The 22,818-nt window shown below is 35.9% G+C and overlaps 1 protein-coding gene across 5 annotated transcripts in view; it reads right to left on the bottom strand.

Annotated features, from left to right (window-relative positions):
* LOC147388124 (putative LRR receptor-like serine/threonine-protein kinase At1g56140) overlaps positions 1-22,818 on the bottom strand; it is an 84,827-nt gene that overhangs the window by 52,172 nt on the left and 9,837 nt on the right. For all 5 annotated transcript variants that reach the window (XM_086420828.1, XM_086420825.1, XM_086420827.1 and 2 more), the window contains exons 3-6: positions 18,053-18,124; positions 17,824-17,895; positions 17,279-17,350; positions 16,891-16,962 (exon numbers count right to left, since the gene is read on the bottom strand). In XM_086420828.1, coding sequence (XP_086276954.1) covers positions 16,891-16,962; positions 17,279-17,350; positions 17,824-17,895; positions 18,053-18,124 — 288 coding nt within the window. The remainder of the gene's footprint in view (positions 1-16,890; positions 16,963-17,278; positions 17,351-17,823; positions 17,896-18,052; positions 18,125-22,818) is intronic.

The raw sequence follows: 22,818 nt of genomic DNA on the forward strand, positions 1-22,818 counted from the left end.
ACCAGATATGTTTCAGAAATCCGGATGAGGTATCTCGAACTGACAAAACTTAGAAACCACGCTACGCTAGGAAAATACGACCCCAGAAACATAGAAATCATCATCTTGCAAACCAAAAAGAAGCTTCACGATAAAAATCACTAAAATTACCAAATTACCCCTAACATCAAAACAACCCTAGAGCCTGCATTACGCTTAGGAAAACCCACTCAAACACATTAAACAACAAATCGAAACCAAGTAAACCACTTCGCCAATTTTCACAAAATTTGACAAAATTACGAAAATACCCCTCATAAAGTTCACAATCATTTCATACAAAAAACTTCATAAATGACAAAAACCAACATTCCCATTAAATTCCTTACGAAAAACTGATTCCAAAACATCCTAGAACATTGAAAAACGACTTAAAACGTAAAAAATCCTCTCCGAGGGCAAAATGGTAATTTCACAATTTTCATAATTAAAAAATTCGAAATTAATAAATAAAACATTAAATAATTAAAGTAAAATATTAATAAAATTAATTTAAAATTTTGAACCTAAAAAATTGATCAATCGGACTTTCGGGTAAAATTGTTGAGGGTTTGTGGGATATTTCTTTAAGGACCCCTCCATTTGGGGGTCCAAAGAATTAAAGATATTTCAGAGGAGGGTTCTCCAAAAATTAAAAGTAAATCAAGCAAGACTGAAGTCAAGGTATTAAAGTCAATTAAGCAAGACTAAAGTCAAAATTAAAGTCAATTAAGTAAGACTAGAGTCAAATATTAAAGTCAATCTCATAAGACTAAAGTCAAAACCCTAAATCAAAACCCTAATCTAAACTAATCGAGTCAATCTCATAAGACTAAGGTCAAAACCCTAAATCAAAATCCTAATCTAAACTAATCAAGTCAATCTCATAAGACTAAAGTCAAAACCCTAAAACCCTAAAGACTAAGTCAAAACCCTAATTTAAACCCTAAAAGAAACCCTAATCAAACCCTAAATGCTTCTAAAAACTTTATAAATAGGAGCCTCCACACCTTATTTTCGTATCAAAGAAAAAACCCTAGAAAAAGTAGGTAAAGAAGCCTCCATAGCCTCCCCAAAACCCTAATTTTGGAGTCCCAACTCCTTCCCTAACACCCCTACTCCGATTTTAGCCCAAAAAACACCCAAAAACCTCTCAAAAACATCCCAAAAATCCACAACAAATTCGAAGTACCCAGATCCAAGAAGGGGATACCTTACCTCGGAGATCAAGAATCAGATCCGGATATAGAACGAAGTAAGGAATACGGTACAAGGAGCCATTCTCACCAGATCTGAGGGAATAACACTTTTGCAGATCAAAAGGTAAATTTTTTTTATTTATTTTTAATCTAGGTTTGTCATTAGCAATGTAGATGTATTTGGGATAAGTAGAGACCGGCATTGGCCGGGCGGGGTTGGTGCCTAATACCTTCCAACCCCGTAACATGATCCCCGGATTCAGATTTCTATAGTAGATTAGTTCTTTTATCCATTGTAGGGTCAATTTGGTTCCTAGACCGTAATAACTAGGTGGCGACTCCCAAACCTCAAGGTCAAAAGCGGATCCGCGCACCCCGCGGATCGAGGGCGCTTTCAGTGGCGACTCCACTGGGGACTATTGAGGATCAAACTTGAAAAACCCCAAGTATGGGAGCATTGCCAAGATGACCTAGTTTTTTTTATTATTTAGTTGGATTTATTTTATTTATTTTTTCTATTTATTTATTTTTTATCTTGATTGTAGATGATTTTGGGTATTGCATTTTTTTTCTCCAATTAAGGATCACTTTTTGATGACCCCTAAATAATGAAATATTCAAATTGACCTATGAAAATGATGGAATGATGAAGGTTGGACAGAAATATTAAAACACTTTTAGAGAATATTCTAGTGAGAATTAAGTCTGGGAGCCTCTTAATAAAACATAGATCTCGTCGAGTAGATTAATTTAGAATCTGAGTTCACTCAATTTCGTTATCGGAAGCCTTAGATATCATCGATGCAAGTTCAATCTGTAAATCTGGAATTATTTCTGAATGAAAGTTGGGACAGCAACGTTAAAACTTTTTTACAGAACATTTTAGTGAGAATTAAGTCTGGAAACCTCTTAATAAAACATAGATCTCGTCGAGTAGATTAATTTAGAATTAGAGTTCACTCAATTTCGTTATCGGAAGCCTTAGATATCATCGATGCAAGTTCAATCTGTAAATCTGGAATTATTTCTGAATGAAAGTTGGGACAGCAACGTTAAAACTTTTTTACAGAACATTTTAGTGAGAATTAAGTCTGGGAACCTCTTAATAAAACATAGATCTCGTCGAGTAGATTAATTTAGAATTTGAGTTCACTCAATTTCGTTATCGGAAGCCTTAGATATCATCGATGCAAGTTCAATCTGTAAATCTGGAATTATTTCTGAATGAAAGTTGGGACAGCAACGTTAAAAATTTTTTACAGAACATTCTAGTGAGAATTAAGTCTGGGAACCTCTTAATAAAACGTAGATCTCATCGAGTAGATTAATTTAGAACTTGAGTTCACTCAATTTCGTTATCGGAAGCCTTAGATATCATCGATGCAAGTTCAATCTGTAAATCTGGAATTATTTCTGAATGAAAGTTGGGACAGCAACGTTAAAACGTTTTTACAGAACATTCTGGTGAGAACTAAGTCTGGACACCTATTAATAAAATGTAGATCTCATCGAGTAGATTAATTTAGAACTTGAGTTCACTCGATTTCGTTATCGGGAGCCTTAGATATCATCGATGCAAGTTCAGATTGTATTTTCCTAATTCACAGAAAATCTGAATTTATCTAATGTTGGCACAATTAATGTTCTTGAGAGTGAGCTCATCTCAACCATTGTCATTCTATCATCAATGTAACACCTATTGGAATCTCGATTTATTTTGGATCACCCAAAAGTGATCATTGATTGGACCTTAAAAATTATAAAAATTATGCTTATTGCAATGTTTGTTTGATCATTATCATATGTCATATTTATTGATTAATTTACCATGATCTTGCTTGAAATACATTATTGATGTTGATCGTAATGTTAATGTGCTTATGTGCTGGGAATAATGTGATCTTAATTTAATATTCATATGATTTGAATGATTTTGATTTTGATTAAATATATGATTGGTTTGATTGGATCCATGGGCCCATTTGTTTGAAAAAGGTCCCAGGCACACCCCACCCTGTTTTGCGCACACCACATACACGTTTACTGTTTTACTCACTTACACGTCCCATTTAGCCAACGTGGCACTAGTGCGTGGCCCGGTCTCTTCGGAGATGCAACGTCATTCATGAAACCCACAACTCCAATCACGTACCTTAGGGTATATCAAACTGGGGGCATCAATACCATCTGATCAGGTGATTCTGAGAAGTATGTTGATGCACCCAGGCTGGAGCGACCTGAGCCTTTGACCTATTGTAAGCCACACAGTCACATGTCCCGATTGCCAACGTAGTACTAGTACGTGGTAGGTCCCCTCGTGGGATGCCAAACCATTTATGAAAGCTACAACTCTTGACTCGTACCCGTAGGTATAAAAGATAGTCTAAGTATATCAATTGCACTTCTTGGTCAAAATCGGTGCCTAAGCAAGATCTTGCCCCGCTGTACCCTACTGTACGAGGGGGATAGACTACGTCTATTCTAGACGAGAGGTATTTAAGTGGGCCCTTGCTCAGCATTGTGCGCCACCTCTCAACTGGAGATCAAACTGGCTGTTTTTTACTTCAGAGAAGTGAATTGAGGTTTTAGATTATCACCTACACGGTATATCAAACCAAGTCACCACGTATCGAAAGGTATATAGGTGTGCTTGGGCAAGGGTGGCTAGATAAAAATGCATTGCACGTAGTAAGCTTAGAGTCTAGAAACCTTCCCAGTAGGTCACGACTCGAACTTATCTTGGATGTTCCCGGGTTGTTCATTGAATGGAATTTTATGAGACTTTGTGATTGATATGAATGTATGTGAATGATGAGATCAGAATGCATGTGAATGATGAAATGGATGTATGTGAATGATGAGATCAGAGTATATGATTGTCCTCAAGGATAAAAAAATATTGTTTTTGAAAATCAAAATGGGTGCACCGACCCAATAAAAAATCCATCTCTTGCAAATGACCCAGCCCAACTCGATCCAACAATCCTGATGGACCGGGCCATTTAAATCGAAATAGAAATCAAATTTTCAAAGAAGAAAAATAGTTTACAAAGGGAAAGTATTTTCTAGAAGAAAATATTTTCCAAAAGAAGTGTTTTTCCAAAAAAGTGTTATTCTCTAAAAAAAATATTTTCTAAGAAAAAACATTTTCCAAAAAATATTTTCCATAAAAACAAGATTTTCCAAGAGAAGATACTTTCCAAATTAAAAACTATTTTCCAGAGAAAAAATATTTTCCAGAAGAAAATGTTTTCCAAAAGAAAAGAAAAAGAAGGAAAAATAATTTGCAAAAGATCTATTTTTGCATGAAAAGTTTTTATGGACCTTGGAAAACTACCAAAAAATGTTGCAAAAAAATAATCAGATTTGTGAAATAAAAACATTATTTTCCAATATTTTTCAAGAGTGCAACATAATTATTTTTCTTCTGAATAATCATTGAATGGATGAATTTTTTAATGGATTGGTGCACAAAATTCAATAAAATCTCAGGGTTCATTTAAAATGTTATCAAGGGGGTGACACTGAAATTGGTTAAATTCACCTTCAAAGAGGTTTAAGGGTTATCATTGTATCTAAGCTCAATCGTCTATCGTCTAGCTAGGGCTGTAAATCCGGTCAGTTAGAGTAAACGTCAATATCAAGTCAAACAGTCAGAAATGACCTCAAAATTTCTCAACATCGTCTAGTTGTTCTTTAAAGATCATAGTGCTTCAATCCTACCGGTTATAAGCAATATCTCAGTCCTCAGTCCTAATCAAACTCGTATGAGTACTTATCTTGAGTTTTCAAGAGTCATTTGGGTTAGCTCGAGTCCCTTTTTCCAGCAAGGTCATGTCTTCCTTAGATTGAGTCTACTCTTTCCTATTGAGTCAAGTTAGTTCATTGAGTCTATAGAGGTGTCTGTTGTCCCATCTGAAATTGATCGGATAAAGGAAATTTTTGAATACCTCGAGCGCATTAACGAATTAACTAATAATTTGATAGATTTCGTTTCTGAACAAGAAGATAAGAGTCGGGCTCAACCTTTAATAAAGAAAGGAAAGGTCTTTGACCTCGAAACAAAAAATAATTCCTAAAGAGATTCAAATAGAAACCATCTTATCCCTAAAGGAACACGAGGGGATAATGAATTTACTCAGAAATTTCAAAAGACTTGTTCGTGTGATCATATGAGGGTATGCTAGGTACAAGCTTGGGTGTTGTTCAACACGAAATAGATACTCGTCTATATCGATGGAATTAAAGAAGATGTTATAAAATGTATCAGCACTATCCTTACTACATCTTGAGTTTCAAATCACATATTATCAGTCGATATGGGGGTACCTTTTGAACTGATCTCTGATAATGGGTCGTACTTCAAAGCATAAATCATTACTCTATGTTTAAAGTTGAAGATCCGGAAGCACAAATCATCCCCCTACCGTCCTCAGATCAATGGAACGATTGAAGCAGTTAGTAAGAGTCTCAAGACTATCATCAGGAAAATTGTGTCAATCACATCGAGATTGGTCAGAAAAACTATCATTCACGCTATGGACATATCGAGCTTCAATTCGATCCTCTACTGGAGCTACTCCCTACTCTTTAGTGTATGGCATGGAAGCAGTCTTGCCAGTTGAAATGGAAATTTCGTTTCTCAAGGTCTTGTTGGAAAATCATTTGTTAGAAACAGATTGGGTTCGTCAGCAGCATGAAGAATTAAACTTGATCGAAGAAAACGAGTTAAAGCCCTGTACCATGTGCAAGCTTATCTAAGAAGAGTCACCCGTGCATTTGACAAAAAGGTCAAAGCTCATCATTTACAAGTCAAGGATTTAACTATCAGACTTCAAAGAAAATTGAACACTCCTCCTCGACTATAAGAGAAAGTCTGAACCCAATTGGAGAAATTCATTCATTAAGGAAATACTGTCTGGAAAAGTCGTCAGACTTCAAGATCATGATGGAAGTGAACTACCAGAACCAACCAACCTTGACCAGATCAAACGGTACTACATTTAAGGAGGCCATCTTTGGCCGAATCAATTCTCCTATTACCCAGTTCAATATATCCTTTCTCAACCCTTTTGCAGTATTTTCAAAAAAAAAAAAAAATTATGCCTTTTTCTTTCTCAGCCCGTTCACCTAACCTAGGGGAGGGAAAAATCTGAACTACATTTTGGTCTGATCCCAAAAATTTGGGGTACGTAGGCAACCTGATCCCAAGCCTACCTATATTGTCCTCCTAAGTACCGTGTGAAAAAGTCAAGGAGGGTAGTAGAACATGATCAGACAGTGATTCTAGAAGGTAAGAGGAAAAGAAAAAAAGATAAAAAAAAAATGATGAAGCCTGCTAAGTTGAAAATCCGAAAAGGACGACTTAGGCAAAAATTAAGGCAAGCTCGCAAAGTTGAAAATCTGAAAGGACAACTTTGGCAACAATCAGAGCCAAGAAAAAAAAGAAAAAGCTCGCTAGATTGAAAACCTGAAAAGGCGATCTAGGCAAAAGTTAGAGCAAGCTCGATAGATTGAAAACCTGGAAAGGCGATCTAGGCAAAAATTAGAGCAAAAAAAAACAGAAGAAAATCCCAAGCTGAGAGCAGTTCGAGCCGAAACGTCAGAAATCCGAATAATCAAGTTCAATACTCAGCTTAAACCAGGCATAAATTCAGAAGCCACAAGTATCTTGTCTACGATCGATCTGAAAATTCTTACTTCCCCAAGTAAACCAATGGAGAGAATGGTGAATTCTATGATGAGTCTCAAAAGGAAATATTTTGTTCTCTTGAGCCTGACTCAAAATCTTTAATAAAATTAATCAAAATTAAAAGTTGAATCTTTATTGCGCTTGTGGTAATCAAATATTTCAAATCTTCATACCAGGGGCATTTTTCTTTTTCATCTAGATATGTAATTATACCAGGGGCATCTTCTTTATGATGTGTTCAATTATTTTCAATGCCATGTTTATTGTCAAACTAGGGACATTTTGTTTTTGAGCAATGTTAATCCTAAAATGAGAATTCCAAACTTAAGGTTACCCTCTTGATAGCAGTTTTTCAAAAAACTCTTGAGGTTCAAACTCAGATTTTAAATTTACAAAACTTTTTTAAAACCTTGAGGTTCAAACAAATGCATTCTGAATCTCACATAGGAGATAGGACATCCATTCTGTCCCAAATTTATTCATTCCCAGATTCAACCACTCTTCTCCAGAATCATTTTCAATCGTTTCTCTCCCAGATTTATTTCTTTGTTCTCAGTTTTACTCAGTCAGTTTCCGCCAAGGGTTATCTTGGATTTTGCTCAGTTGCCGCCAAGGGTTATCTTGGATTTTGCTCAGATGCCGCCAAGGGTTATCTTGGACTTTGCTCAGTTGTCGCCAAGGGTTATCTTGGATTTTGCTCAGATGCCGCTAAGGGTTATCTTGGATTTTGCTCAGTTGCCGCCAAAGGTTATCTTGGATTTTGCTCAGTTTCCGCCAAGGGTTATCTTGGATTTTGCTCAGTTGCCGCCAAGGGTTATCTTGGATTTTGCTCAGCCAGTTGCCGCCGAGGGTTTGCTCGGATTATGCTCAGCCAGTTACCGCCAAGGGTTATCTTGGATTTTGCTCAGCCAGTTGCCGCCGAGGGTTTGCTCGGATTATGCTCAGCCAGTTGCCGCCGAGGGTTATCAATGATTTTGCTCAGTTGCCGCCAAGGGTTATCTTGGATTTTGCTCAGCCAGTTGCCGCCGAGGGTTTGCTCGGATTTTGCTCAGCCAGATGCCACCGAGGGTTTGCTCGGATTATGCTCCGCCAGTTGCCGCCGAGGGTTATCTCGGATTTTGCTCAGTTGCCGCCAAGGGTTATCTTGGATTTTGCTCAGCCAGTTGCCGCCGAGGGTTTGCTCGGATTATGCTCAGCCAGTTGCCGCCGAGGATTTGCTCGGATTATGCTCAGCCAGTTGCCGCCGAGGGTTATCTCGGATTTTGCTCAGTTGCCGCCAAGGGTTATCTTGGATTTTGCTCAGCCAGTTGCCGTCGAGGGTTTGCTCGGATTATGCTCAGCCAGTTACCGCCAAGGGTTATCTTGGATTTTGCTCAGCCAGTTGCCGCCGAGGGTTATCTCGGATTTTGCTCAGTTGCCGCCAAGGGTTATCTTGGATTTTGCTCAGCCAGTTGCCGCCGAGGGTTTGCTCGAATTTTGCTCAGCCAGATGCCACCGAGGGTTTGCTCCGATTATGCTCCGCCAGTTGCCGCCGAGGGTTATCTCGGATTTTGCTCAGTTGCCACCAAGGGTTATCTTGGATTTTGCTCAGCCAGTTGCCGCCGAGGGTTTGCTCGGATTATGCTCAGCCAGATGCCACCGAGGGTTTGCTCGGATTATGCTCAGCCAGTTGCCGCCGAGGGTTATCTCGGATTTTGCTCAGCCAGATGCCACCGAGGGTTTGCTCGGATTATGCTCCGCCAGTTGCCGCCAAGGGTTAACTTGGATTTTGCTCAGTTTCCGCCAAGGGTTATCTTGGATTTTGCTCAGTTACCGCCAAGGGTTATCTTGGATTTTGCTCAGTTGCCGCCAAGGGTTACCTTGGATTTTGTTCAGTTTCCGCCAAGGGTTATCTTGGATTTTGCTCAGTTGCCGCCAAGGGTTATCTTGGATTTTGCTCAGTTTCTGCCAAGGGTTATCTTGGATTTTGCTCAGTTGCCGCCAAGGGTTATCTTGGATTTTGCTCAGTTTCTACCAAGGGTTATCTTGGATTTTGCTCAGATGCCGCCAAGGGTTATCTTGGATTTTGCTCAGTTTTCGTCGAAAGTTTTCTCGGAATTATGCTCAGTTTATGCTCAGATTATGCTCAAATTATACTCATATTTTACTCAAATTTATCTCAGATTTTAAATCACACACTTGCACAGTTGTTATATCAGTCAATGAGAATTTTTTAAATTCAAGGATTTGACACTGCCAGTGAGAGCTCGCGCTCAAGGACCTGACATTTTCTTTTAGTTCGGGGAGAGTTTACCCTCAAGGATCCGAACACCCCGACGAATTGCTAAATCAGGCTGCAAAATGAACTGTCACTAGCTTTGGCATTCAGATATCGCACTATCTACCAAAATAGATTTGCTATCTAGTTTGCTTCAACCCTCTGCCAAAGAGGGGCATCTGTAGACACCCCATTTTTGCATTCGCCTGATTAATCAACTCGTCGACCCGATCGCAAAGGTTCCCAATGATGGATGTCTATTCCAATGCTTTATTTTGTTACCAGATATGTTTCAGAAATCCGGATGAGGTGTCTCGAACTGACAAAACTTAGAAACCACGCTACGCTAGGAAAATACGACCCCAGAAACATAGAAATCATCATCTTGCAAACCAAAAAGAAGCTTCACGATAAAAATCACTAAAATTACCAAATTACCCCTAACATCAAAACAACCCTAGAGCCTGCATTACGCTTAGGAAAACCCACTCAAACACATTAAACAACAAATCGAAACCAAGTAAACCACTTCGCCAATTTTCACAAAATTTGACAAAATTACGAAAATACCCCTCATAAAGTTCACAATCATTTCATACAAAAAACTTCATAAATGACAAAAACCAACATTCCATTAAATTCCTTACGAAAAACTGATTCCAAAACATCCTAGAACATTGAAAAACGACTTAAAACGTAAAAAATCCTCTCCGAGGGCAAAATGGTAATTTCACAATTTTCATAATTAAAAAATTCGAAATTAATAAATAAAACATTAAATAATTAAAGTAAAACATTAATAAATTAATTTAAAAATTTGAACCTAAAAAATTGATCAATCGGACTTTCGGGTAAAATTGTTGAGGGTTTGTGGGATATTTCTTTAAGGACCCCTCCATTTGGGAGTCCAAAGAATTAAAGATATTTCAGAGGGGGGGTTCTCCAAAAATTAAAAGTAAATCAAGCAAGACTGAAGTCAAGGTATTAAAGTCAATTAAGCAAGACTAAAGTCAAAATTAAAGTCAATTAAGTAAGACTAGAGTCAAATATTAAAGTCAATCTCATAAGACTAAAGTCAAAACCCTAAATCAAAACCCTAATCTAAACTAATCGAGTCAATCTCATAAGACTAAGGTCAAAACCCTAAATCAAAATCCTAATCTAAACTAATCAAGTCAATCTCATAAGACTAAAGTCAAAACCCTAAAACCCTAAAGACTAAGTCAAAACCCTAATTTAAACCCTAAAAGAAACCCTAATCAAACCCTAAATGCTTCTAAAAACTTTATAAATAGGAGCCTCCACACCCTATTTTCGTATCAAAGAAAAAACCCTAGAAAAAGTAGGTAAAGAAGCCTCCATAGCCTCCCCAAAACCCTAATTTTGGAGTCCCAACTCCTTCCCTAACACCCCTACTCCGATTTTAGCCCAAAAAACACCTAAAAACCTCTCAAAAACATCCCAAAAATCCACAACAAATTCGAAGTACCCAGATCCAAGAAGGGGATACCTTACCTCGGAGATCAAGAATCAGATTCGGATATAGAACGAAGTAAGGAATACGGTACAAGGAGCCATTCTCACCAGATCTGAGGGAATAACACTTTTGCAGATCAAAAGGTAAATTTTTTTATTTATTTTTAATCTAGGTTTGTCATTAGCAATGTAGATGTATTTGGGATAAGTAGAGACCGGCATTGGCCGGGCGGGGTTGGTGCCTAATACCTTCCAACCCCGTAACATGATCCCCGGATTCAGATTTCTATAGTAGATTAGTTCTTTTATCCATTGTAGGGTCAATTTGGTTCCTAGACCGTAATAACTAGGTGGCGACTCCCAAACCTCAAGGGTCAAAAGCGAATCCGCGCACCCCGCGGATCGAGGGAGCTTTCAGCACCAACTTGAGGAGGAGTGCATTTCTATTAGGTGTTTTAGTCTGTGTGTCCTTTTTAGTCTTTTCCTCTTTTCAAAGTATGTAATCCTTTTAAAGCCTAATTAGGACTAATTAATCTAATCAATTTTAATCCTCTCAATTCAACTATATATATGATATGGTAGACTTATATTCAAATATTTGACCATATATCATTTAGTATTAACTGCATGTTGAATAGTTTGCCAGAGATGTTTGTCTATAAATCACACATGGGTGTATTTTGAGAGGAGGGAGCCTACTACCTAATGGATCTCCCTAAGGTAGATCTCTTAGCTAAAAATTTAAATACTCAAATAATTTAAACTTATATTTATATTGTAATTGTTTGGAACCACATTCAATTGCAAAACTTTTAATCCAATAAAAAATTATTTAAGCCAATTATTACAAATTGACCCTATTTAAAAAATAGGATTAAGGTTTGTCAACCTACTCCTTTTTATGAGAAAGCAAGTTGGTGGTTAATAATTAGTAGGTGAAGGTGAAGATGGGTTTTGAACCCAAGTTGTGGTATCAACACTCAAACTTTATCCAACTTAGCAAGCTAACACCTTCAATTTGTCGACCTACTTAATCATCTATAAAGATGAACTCATCCACAATGCTGAAAATTTGCAAAACTAGTGAAGTATGGAGTTCAAAATATAGTTATTTGTGAGCCGCCCATTAATAGTCTCATTGTTGATTATTGTTATATGTGTAAGGTAAGCGGTGAGTCAATGGATCATCTCCTCATCCATTGTAAATTAGTGCCTTGTGTTTGGTCTCATTTCATTTCGTTGTTTAAGATTGTGTGATGTCAACTTCGTTCGGTTATTTCTTTTTTGCAATGTTGGAGATCCTCATCCTTTTCTAGCAGAGAGAAGCTTCTTTGGAAGTTCATTGTTTTCACCGTTTGTTGGGGCTTATGGCCAGAAAGGAATGGCCGGATTTTTAAGGGAAGGATAGCTTGCCTCAAGATTTGCTTATAAGCATTTTTGGTTTAGTGTTCTTTTTGTGTAAGCAATTTAGGCAGTTCAAAGGGTTGCTTTTTCAGGATTTTTAATTCAGATGGGATCCTATTTGTAGTGACAAAGCTTATCTTGTATTTTCTTCTTAAGGACGTTTTTTCCTCTTTATCAATAAAATTCGCATTCATAGAAAAAAAAAATAGTGAGTTTGTCCGGGTTACATTGTTTCATGAGTCAAATTGTTTTAAAATTATAAATATATATGTAGACCCCTCATTTTTGCACTCGCCTGATTAGTCAACTCGTCGACCTGATTACAACGGTTCCCAATGATGGATGAATGTTCCACTGCTCTATTTTGTTGCTAGATATATTTCAGAAATTCGGATGACATATCTCAAACTAACAAAATTGTAGAAACCACGCTATGCTAGGAAAATAAAATCCCAAAAACATAGAAATCAGCATTTTTCAAACAAAAAGAAACTTTACGATAAAAATCACTAAAAAACGACCAAATTAACAAAATACCCATAACATCAAAACATCCTTAGAGCCCCCCTTATGCTTAGGAAAACCCTTTCGAACACATAAAATAACAAAGTGAAACCAAATAAACCATTTCGCCAATTTTCATCAAATTTGATAAAATTACGAAAATACCCATGAGGGGGTTCACAATCGTTTCATGCAAAAAATTAGTAAATGACACAAACCCATAATTCCATAGAATTCCTTACGAAAAACCAATTCCAAAACATCCCAGAACATAGAAAAACGACTTGAAATGCAAAAGTTCTCTTCAAGGGCAAAACAATAATTTTTCAATTTTAAAAATTTTAAATTTCAAAATTAATAAATAAAACATTGATTAACGTAAAATGAAACATTAATAAAATTAATTTAAAAATCTGAACCAAGAAAATTAATCAATCAAGCCCTCAGGCAAAATTGTTGATGGTTGCCCACTTATTTAAGTGGAGCCCCTTTGATATTTATTAAAAGACCTTTCCATCTAGGAGTCCAAATAATTAAATATATAATTAGGGGGTTCTCCACAAAACTTAAAAATATATTTTTTCATTGTACGCAAGATTAACAAAAAACCTAATTTAAAAGACCAAGTCAATCTCATAAGACTTAAGTCAAAACCCTAATTAAAATCTTAATCTAAAGAAACCTAGTCAATGAAATAAGACTTAAGTCAAAACCTTAATTAAACAATCTTATCTTATCTAAAAGAAGACCTAATCAAACCCTAATTCTTCCAAAAAAAAAAATCTATAAATAGGAGCCTCCACAACCTAATTTCGCATGTCTGTAGACACCCCATTTTTGCATCCGCCTGATTAATCAACTCGTCAACCCGATCGCAATGATTCCCAATGATGGATGTGTATTCCATTGCTTTATTTTGTTACCAGATGTGTTTCAGAAATCCGGATGAGGTATCTCAAACTAACAAAACCTTAGAAACCACGCTACGCTAGGAAAATACGACTCCAGAAACATAGAAATCATCATTTTTCAGACAAAAAGAAACTTCACGATAAAAATCACTAAAAAATTATCAAATTACCAAAATACCCCTAACCTCAAAACAACCCTAGAGCCTACGTTACGCTTAAGAAAACTCTCTCAAACACATAAAATAACAAATCGGAACCAAATAAATCATTTCACCAATTTTAACAGAATTTGATAAAATTACGAAAATGCCCCTCATAAAGTTCACAATCATTTCACACACAAAATTTCATAAATAATACAAAATAATATTTCCATTAAATTCCTTACGAAAAATCGATTCTAAAACATCCTAGAACATTAAAAACCGACTTAAAACGTGAAAAGTCCTCTCCGGGGGTAAAACGGTAATTTCACAATTTTCATAATTAAAAAATTCTGAAATTAATAAATAAAATATTAAATAATTAAAGTGAAACATTGACGAAATTAATTTAAAATTTTGAATTAAAAAATCGATTAATCGGACTTTCGGGTAAAATTGTTGAGGGTTCGTGGGATATTTCTTTAAGGACCCCTCCATTTGGGGGTCCAAGGAATTAAAGAAATAATGGAAGGGGGTTCTCCAAAATTTTAAAGTCAATCAAGCAAGACTGTAGTCAAAGTATTAAAGTCAATCAAGTGAGACTAAAGTCAAAATTAAAGTCAATTAAGCAAGACTGAAGTCAAAATATTAAAAGTCAATCAATTAAGACTAAAGTCAAAACATTAAAAGTCAATCAAATAAGACCAAAAGTCATAATAGAATTCTAATTAAATAATAACTCTATCTAATAGAGTTCTAACTTAAAAACAATTCTACCTAAAACAATTCTAATTAAAACACAATTCTACCTAAAACAATTTTAACTAAAACACAACTCTAATTAAAAGATTTTTAATTAAACACTAACTCTATCCAAATCAACCTTAAAAAAAAATTCTATAAATAGAGGTGCTCACACCCTATTTTCGTATCAAATCATAAACCTTAGGAGAAGTAGGTCTAGAAGCTCCCCTAGCCCCCCGTAAACCCTAGTTTTGGAGCCCCAACTCCTTACCTAACATCCCCCCTTCAATTTTAGTCTAGAAAACACCTAAAATCCCTCCAAAAATATCCCTAAATCCGTAACAAACTTGAAGAGTTCAGATTTAGAAACAAGAAGATACCTTGATCTATGAGATCCGAAGTCAAATCCGGAGACAGAACGAAGTAAGGGAGTACAGTACAAGGAGCTCTTTTTGTCAGATCTGAGGGAATAAAATCCTTGCTATCGGAAAGGTATGTATTTTTTTTATATTTATTTTTATCTAGGTTTTAGCAATGTAATTTACTTGGGAAGTTAGTAGAGACCGGCTTTGGCCGGGCGGGGTTGGTGCGTGACACCTTCCAACCCCGTAACTTGATCCCCGAATTCAGATTTTTTATGGTAGATTAGTTCTTTTTATCCATGTTAGAGTCAGTTTGGTTCCTAGACCACAACAACTAGGTGGCGACTCCCAAACCTCAAGGGTCAAAAGCAGATCCGCGCACCCCGCGGATCGAGGGCGCTTTCAATGTCAAAGAAAACCCTTGGAAAAGTAGGTCAAAAGGTCTCCCCATCCTTCCCCAAACCCTTATTTTGAAGCCCTAACCCCTTACCTATCATCCAAACCCAAGTTTTGCTTAAAAACACCCAGAAACCCTTCAAAAACACTCAGATCCATCAAAATTCGGGAAACACTCAAATCTAGGAAGAATATACTTCATCTTGGAGATCAGAAGCGGATCCAGTGACGGAAGCAAAGTAAGAAATCTCATACGAGGAGTCTCTCCGCCAGCTCTGAGGAAATAAATCATTGCGATCATCTAGTTATATTTTTTTATTTTATTTTTATTTTTATTATTTGTTTTATTTATTTAAGGTCTTTTAGCAATGTAACCCTTTTTTTGGGAATTAGTAGAGACCAGCGTTTGCTGGGCGGGGTTGGTGCCTAACACCTTACAACCCCGTAACGTGATCTCTAGACCATAGTCTCTTTTTTATTCGTAGATTAGTTACTTTCATCTATTTAGAGTCAATATTTTGGGTTCCTAGATTGTAATAACTAGGTGGCGACTCCCTAACCTCAAAATCAAAAGCGGATCCGCACACCCCGCGGATCGAGGGCACTTTCAATATATAGGGTAGTGTTCTTTTGCCAAAATCCTAGCCAAGGTGTTTTTTTCCTATATGGGCTAAAAGTTATGGAATGGGATGAATTTTTGTCAGGATGATCTCTATAGTGAGGAGACCATCCACACAAAAAATCATCCCATTCTGAAATTTGTAACCCTAATTTATAAGTTGAATAATCGTGAACTGTCAATTTTTAAACATTAGTTTGTAACCTTTTTTAAGGGGGTTAGAAGTTTCAGAATGGGCTGATTTTTAGTGAGGATGATCTCCTCACCATATATATATATATATATATATATATATATATTATAGAGTGAACTAGTAGATCAATCACAAAATATATTTTTAGATAGATAACAGATATTTAAATCATTAAAAAATAACTATTTCATACAAAATACAAAAACATACAAAACCCAATTCACTCGGCCAATATTTTAAAAATATTGGACGAGTCATCTTGATCTCAGATGAGTTTTTAAACCGTGGGGAGGATGGGGAATTAACAAGTTACGGTCCCGGTCTCTAAGATCGGGTTTTGTTATTTGTAGTTATTATGCTTCAAAAGGTTTATTGTACTTAATTTGTACTTCTTATACACTTATTGTACTTATTTTGCAATTAGTGTACTTAAGATGGATGTGAATTTTTCTAAAATTATTTGTTAATATTATTTTATTAATGGGATCCAAAAAAAAGTATTTCAAAATATAGTATCTACCTTAGGAGGCTAAAAATATCAAATGTTGCCGTATTCTATGCGTAATGAGCATTCTAATCATTTTGCCAAAATCTAACAATTGGAAATTGTTTTAACTAATGATAATTTCAGCTTATGTACACATTGCAACACTTTCCAACATAGTTTAACAAATGATAAGATACCAAATCATGTTTCTAAAACCGATCAACTATTTTTCTTTTGTAGTTCTTCCAATCACACAAAAGCTCCTCTAATGAACATTTTAACTCCAGTTACTATTTTCTACCATTTGCAAAAAGGTTAACTCTGTTAGATAATTCCTCTTCTTTATGTAGGAAATTGAGGTAGAGTTTCTGGGGATTTTATTTCCTACTAAAAATCATTGGAAAAATTCCCAACTTTTACATAATTTACAACACTTTTTGGAAGGAAGAGACCTTAAAAAGGTTAATAATTAAATTTAGACTTACAGTTGTTCCAACTTTCTCAAATTCCCAAGCTCTAAAGGGAGTGAACCTGAGAAGTTGTTTTCAGTAAAAGACCTACAAAAACAAAACAAAATTGGATAAATTCATCATAATAAACACGGATTGACTATTAACTACAACTTTGACATTCCAGAACATGACGAGGGATTATATGGCCATGCATGTTATGGTCCACAAACTATCCAAAAGGCAGCTCATTAATCATAGTCTAGTTTCCAAGCATTGGTTGATCACTAACAGCTAATATTACATGCAAACTTCCAGCTAATATATGACTTGCACTAGAAGCATTCAAATTGCAAAAACCAAAATATTTCAACAAAAATAAAAAATAGAAAAACCAAAAAAGGTAGAATTAGGTATGGCTTACAGTGACATTAGATCTTTAAGGTTTCCAAGTTCCTTGGGAACTTTTCCGGACAATGCATTAGCGCCAACAGTCCTAATGACATTTAGAAAAATAGAACAGTTAGTACATGAGACATGTTATATGTATATGGGTCAGGATCAGGAGACAACCTTATTTTGACCACCTACTTGACAACCACTTGTCCACTGGGCTGATTTTTGTGAGGATGATCTTTATGGTGAGGAGATCCTCCTAAAAAGATCAGCACATTCTAAAACTTCTAACCCAATCAAAGTGATTTACAAGTTGAAGAATCACGGACCGTCAATATGTATTGTTGAATTGTAAATCGCTTTTGATGGGGTTAGAAGTTTCAGATGGGCTGATTTTTTTTGTGAGGATGGTCTCCTTACCGTAGAGATCATCCTCACAAAAAATCAGCCGAAACTTCTAACCCATATAGGACAATGGTTTTCAAAGGATATTGTCAAAATAAGGTTGTCTCTTGATCCCAACGCTACATATATATGAGTTTTAGATTAAAAATAAAAGGGAAGCAAACATACAAATACAACATGCGAGTTAAACGGCCAATGAATGCAGGAAAGGGACCTGTCAAGTAATTTCGAGCCAAATTCCTGCAAGAAATAGAGGGGGGAAAAACAAGTACTAATATTTAATCTTTTTTATTTTATTTTTTTTAAAGGAGTTATCTAAAATGTGAACATTGCAATGGTTGTATGGTTTCCAAGAATATGTAAGTATCATTGTGAATGTGTAGAAGAGTATTCTTACAGATTGGTGAGGAACGTCAAATTCGTGAGCTCTTCCGGAATTGTTCCAACTATGTCCAATCCACTTAATTTCCTTTGAAAGAAGAAGAAGATGGAAATATAGACAAATATAACAATGAATAGAGGATCGGACTTGATTGTACAAGTAATATCATCACAAACCAATCAAACCCTTTAAAATCGGTTTAAATAGACTTTAAAAATGTAAATTAATATTTAAATAATAGTCTCTATTGTATGCAGGACTAATAAATGTTCAATCACAAAATATCATTTCTATAGAATAAAAATATTTAAATTCTTAAAAGTTGATTTATTTATACTAGTGGGTAGCATGTGTGTTTGCACATGATTTACAAAATTAATAGTGTATAAGGTTAGAACTATATTGATAATTACTTTTATTTTTTTTATAGAAATTTTAGATATATAATCTAGCTTAATAAGGTATTGTGTAATTTAATTTAATAAAAAGACACTTTTATAATATTAAAAACAATAATTAACATGGATTTGCTCCTACATTACTCACCCTTGTATCATTGTAATGCAAGAGCATTTTTGTAATTTAAAAATATTAACTAATGTGGATTTAAATCAGTATTACTCGCCCTTCTTTCATTATAATAGTAACTAGTAGGTCGCATGTGTGTTTGCACGTTACTTAAAAAAGTTAGTACTTATGTAAGGTTAGAATTATTTCATAATGAAATTAACATTTTGTTTAGACATTTGAAATAGATAGTATTGCTTTATAACGTGTTGTGTCACTTATTATAATGCAAGAGAATTATCATTTAAAATTTTTATTAATATGCATTTGCATCAGTAATCTCACCTAAGTGTAATTTTTCAATTTTTTTAAATATTAATTAATGTGGAATTGTATCAACAATTATCACCCTTCCCTTGTTATAATGTTAAAAATAAAGATGTCTACATATATAGGGTCATGTTCGGCACCCTGCTATTTACCCTACGTTTTGCCCAACGTGTTTTGTCCTAAACGGGTTAGAAGTTTTGGAATGGGCTGATTTTTGGTGAGGAGATCATCCTCATCCAAAAATCAGCCCACTCTGAAACTTCTAACTCCATCATAAGTGGTTTACAAAAAATGGACAGTCCACGATCCTTCAACTTGTAAACATGGGGCTGAAGTATCATCCTCACCAAAAATCAGCCCATTCCAAAACTTCTAATCCATGTAGAACAAAACACGTAGGGCAAATAGTAGGATGCCGAACATTTCCCCTATATATATATATATATATATATATATATATATATAGATATAGATATATATCCCTCCACAGTGGTGAATATTTGAGATGTGCCCTATGTTTTCAAACTGATGACATGAACCCCTTGACCTTGTTCTAAATACCCTATCCTTGCAAACTGTCCTAAATACCCTATCTTCAACCTGTAGCCAAAAAACCTTGATTTTTCTTCCCAAAACCCATCATCTTCCAGCTCTTCAATATCTATCATAAATTCCTTTAATCTATATATTCAACCTTATCTTCAATCCATAGTTTTCCTTTGTAGAAAATCCTTGATTCTACCCAAAATTCCATCTTTTTCCACCGTCCCAAATCTTGCCTTTAAGTTTGAAGGTTGAAGTTGTTACGATCCTTTCATAGTTATAGTTAGATTCCTATCTTTTAGGAGTTTGTTTTGCAATAGGAGTTCATTTTTCAGAGTTTTTTTTTTTTTTTTGCAATAGATTCAGTTTACAATAATAATCCACAGTATGGATGGATAGAGCTGTTAGGATTCTATAGATCAGATCTTCTTCTATATAAAATTGTACATATGAAGAGAATTTCAGCAATAATATTACTTTTTTAGATAATTTAGTCAATAAATTTTGGATAGGTTGTATCACTTTGGTATCAGGGCATTTCTATCCTCCGACAATGGCTGCTCCTCCAGGCCATGATATTGTTGCATCCATGGAGAGAGAGGACATTCAGGTTGAGGTCAACTGAATCTGACTTCGTTGCTGAGGATACTTCTGCAACATCGTTGGAAATTTCATTGAATGCAATGATTGGTACTCAACGACTGGAAACTATGCATTTAACAGGATTTATAATAAAGAAAAATGCCCCATCACAATGTTGGTTGACTTTGGCTCAACCCACAATTTCCTTCATCAAAATATTGCAAGGAGGTGTGGTTTTTCAATAAGCCACTCAAACCCTATTAATGTCACTGTCGCCAATGGTACTGTTGTGCAGAGTCCAGGACGATGCACCAATGCTCCCTTGGCTCTCCAAGGTCGCACACTTATCGGTGACTTCTTTATTCTTCATGTATGTGGCAATGATGTGGTCCTTGGAACTGAGTGGCTCCGATCCCTTGGTATTATCAATTGGAATTTCAGTAGGTTAACTATGCAATTTTGCCAAAGCAATTCTCTAATCCAACTTATAGGTTCCGTCTCTCATTTCGACACAGTTCAACACACCAAAAAATTTCATCGATTATTTTATGCAACAAAAACAAGGCTTCTTTATATACCTTATGCACACAATTCCAGATTTGACATCTATTCATGATCCATCTATTATTTCATTAATTGAGAAATTCGTTGATGTGTTCGCAGTACCTATAGGATTGCCCCAGTCTCATTCTCATGAGTCATGACAATCGCATTTCTTTGTTACGTGGCAGCGCTCCAACCAGTGTCAGACCCTATTGGTATTCCCGCTTCCAAAAGAACGAAATTGAACGGTTGATTTGAAAAATGCGAGATTCTAGCATCACCCAACCTAGCATGAGCACGTTCTCCTTTTCCAGTTTTATTGGCGAAAAAGAAGGATGGTGCATGGAGAGATTATGTTGATCATCATGCCTTAAATAGTATTGCGATCAAGGATCGTTATCCCATTCCTATCATCGATGAGCTTCATGGTGCCACTATATGTTCAAACTATCATCATGATAAGCTTCAATGCTCCAGCCACGTTTTAGAGTCTCATGAACAAAGTTTTTCTCCCTTTTCTCCACAAATTTTTTTCATTTTTTTTTATGACAATCTTGTTTATAGCTCCTACCTTAATGATCATCTGAAGCACTTTTCTTTATTTCTACACTCTCTTCGGGAACATATGCTCAATGCTAAAAAATCAAGATGCATATTTGCTAGTTCCTCTGTAGAGTATTTGGGTCATATTATTTCTGCTAATATAGGTCGACCCTTCTGAGATTAATTGTATGATTAATTGGTCAAAACCTACTTCTTTGAAGGCTCTATCAAGGAGTCATCTCAGTCTATCTATCTATGATAAGGAGATATTGGCTATCATATTTGCAATTTCCAAGTGGCGGCCTTATTTGTTAGGGCAAAATTTCAAAATTCTGACCGATCATAGGACCATTAAATACTTTTTGGAGCAACGTTTGATCACCATGGGTCAACAGAAATGACTCGCCAAACTTTTAAGGTATGACTATGAGATAGTCTATCATCAAGGAAAGGAAAACAATATTACTGAGGCACTTTCTTGCAGAGGAGAGCTTGTTGAGCTCCATATTTTATCGATTCCAATTTTCTCTGCAATTTTAGCAATATCCAAGTCTTGTTTACTAGATCTTGATTTTAGCATCATTATTAAAAGTTAAAGAACAATCCATCATTTGTTCATTCTTATGCGTTGATAAGGATATTCTCAAATACAAGGGGCAGGTCATGCTATTGGCATCTTCTCCAATAGCATACGAAAAATCTTATAGGAGTTTCATGCATCCCCAATAAGTGGACATCCAGGATTTTTACCGACATATAAAAGGATCTCTATGAATTTTTATTGGTGATGAATGAAGCATGCTATTAAAAAGTTTGTGGCAGAATGTGCGGTTTGCCAACGCAATAAGTCTGAAGCAGTGGCCCCTCCTGAATTGTTATAGGCCCTACCCACTCCCTCAGAAGTTTGGACTGATGTGTCAATGGATTTTGTAGATGGCCTTCCTCCTAAAAGCCATAAAACTGTTATCCGGTAAATACCCGAGAATTGAACAAAATAAAGATTGACCGAGGCTTGTGTTGAACACAATGTCCTTAAGACAATTTTGTTCCCGCAACTTGGTGCCCACGGATCAATGAATAATTGTCTCCTAAGATACAATGATCACACGTGCAGAGGAAGCACTACAATCTATACGTCTAGCGAACCGAACGCTAAATATGTACTCTCAAAGAATGCAGACAAGAAATTAGAATGCAAGCACGTTAAAACAGCAAAGAAGAGAAATTTTTGAATGAAAAAAACTAATTTCGAAATGACCTATTTATAGAATATTAAGAGACATGGTGTCTCTTGAAAACAAAAGATTATAAGAGACATAATGTCTCTTGGAAAAGGAAAAGTGTCTCTTAAGAGACAACCCAAAACCAAAGGTGTTCTCACAGAACGAACATGCACCCATGGAAATCAAGAGGTGTTCGTCGCGCGCACCCACGTAAAGTCAAATTGTCGAAATTTGCACCCCCCCTACATGCACATCGTGTGTCCGCACACGCATTAAGGATTTTTTGGACCAATGGATTCCTTCTTGAACCCATGGGTCCCTTGTGCGCGTGTGTGGGCTTATCCAAGTCTCTCTATCATATTCACTGAAGTGATATTAGAAGTTCTATATAAGAACTAGACAAATTTCTTATTCCTATCCGATGTGGGAGTAAAAAGTTTCACTAATAAACTCAATAGTTCTACAAACAACCATGGCTAGTAGGGGTTGTTTGGAGCCGATTTCTCATTC

This window comes from Akebia trifoliata, chromosome 13 (genome assembly GCF_017979445.1).
Source record: "Akebia trifoliata isolate Shusen 1 chromosome 13, ASM1797944v1, whole genome shotgun sequence".
NCBI lineage: Eukaryota > Viridiplantae > Streptophyta > Magnoliopsida > Ranunculales > Lardizabalaceae > Akebia > Akebia trifoliata.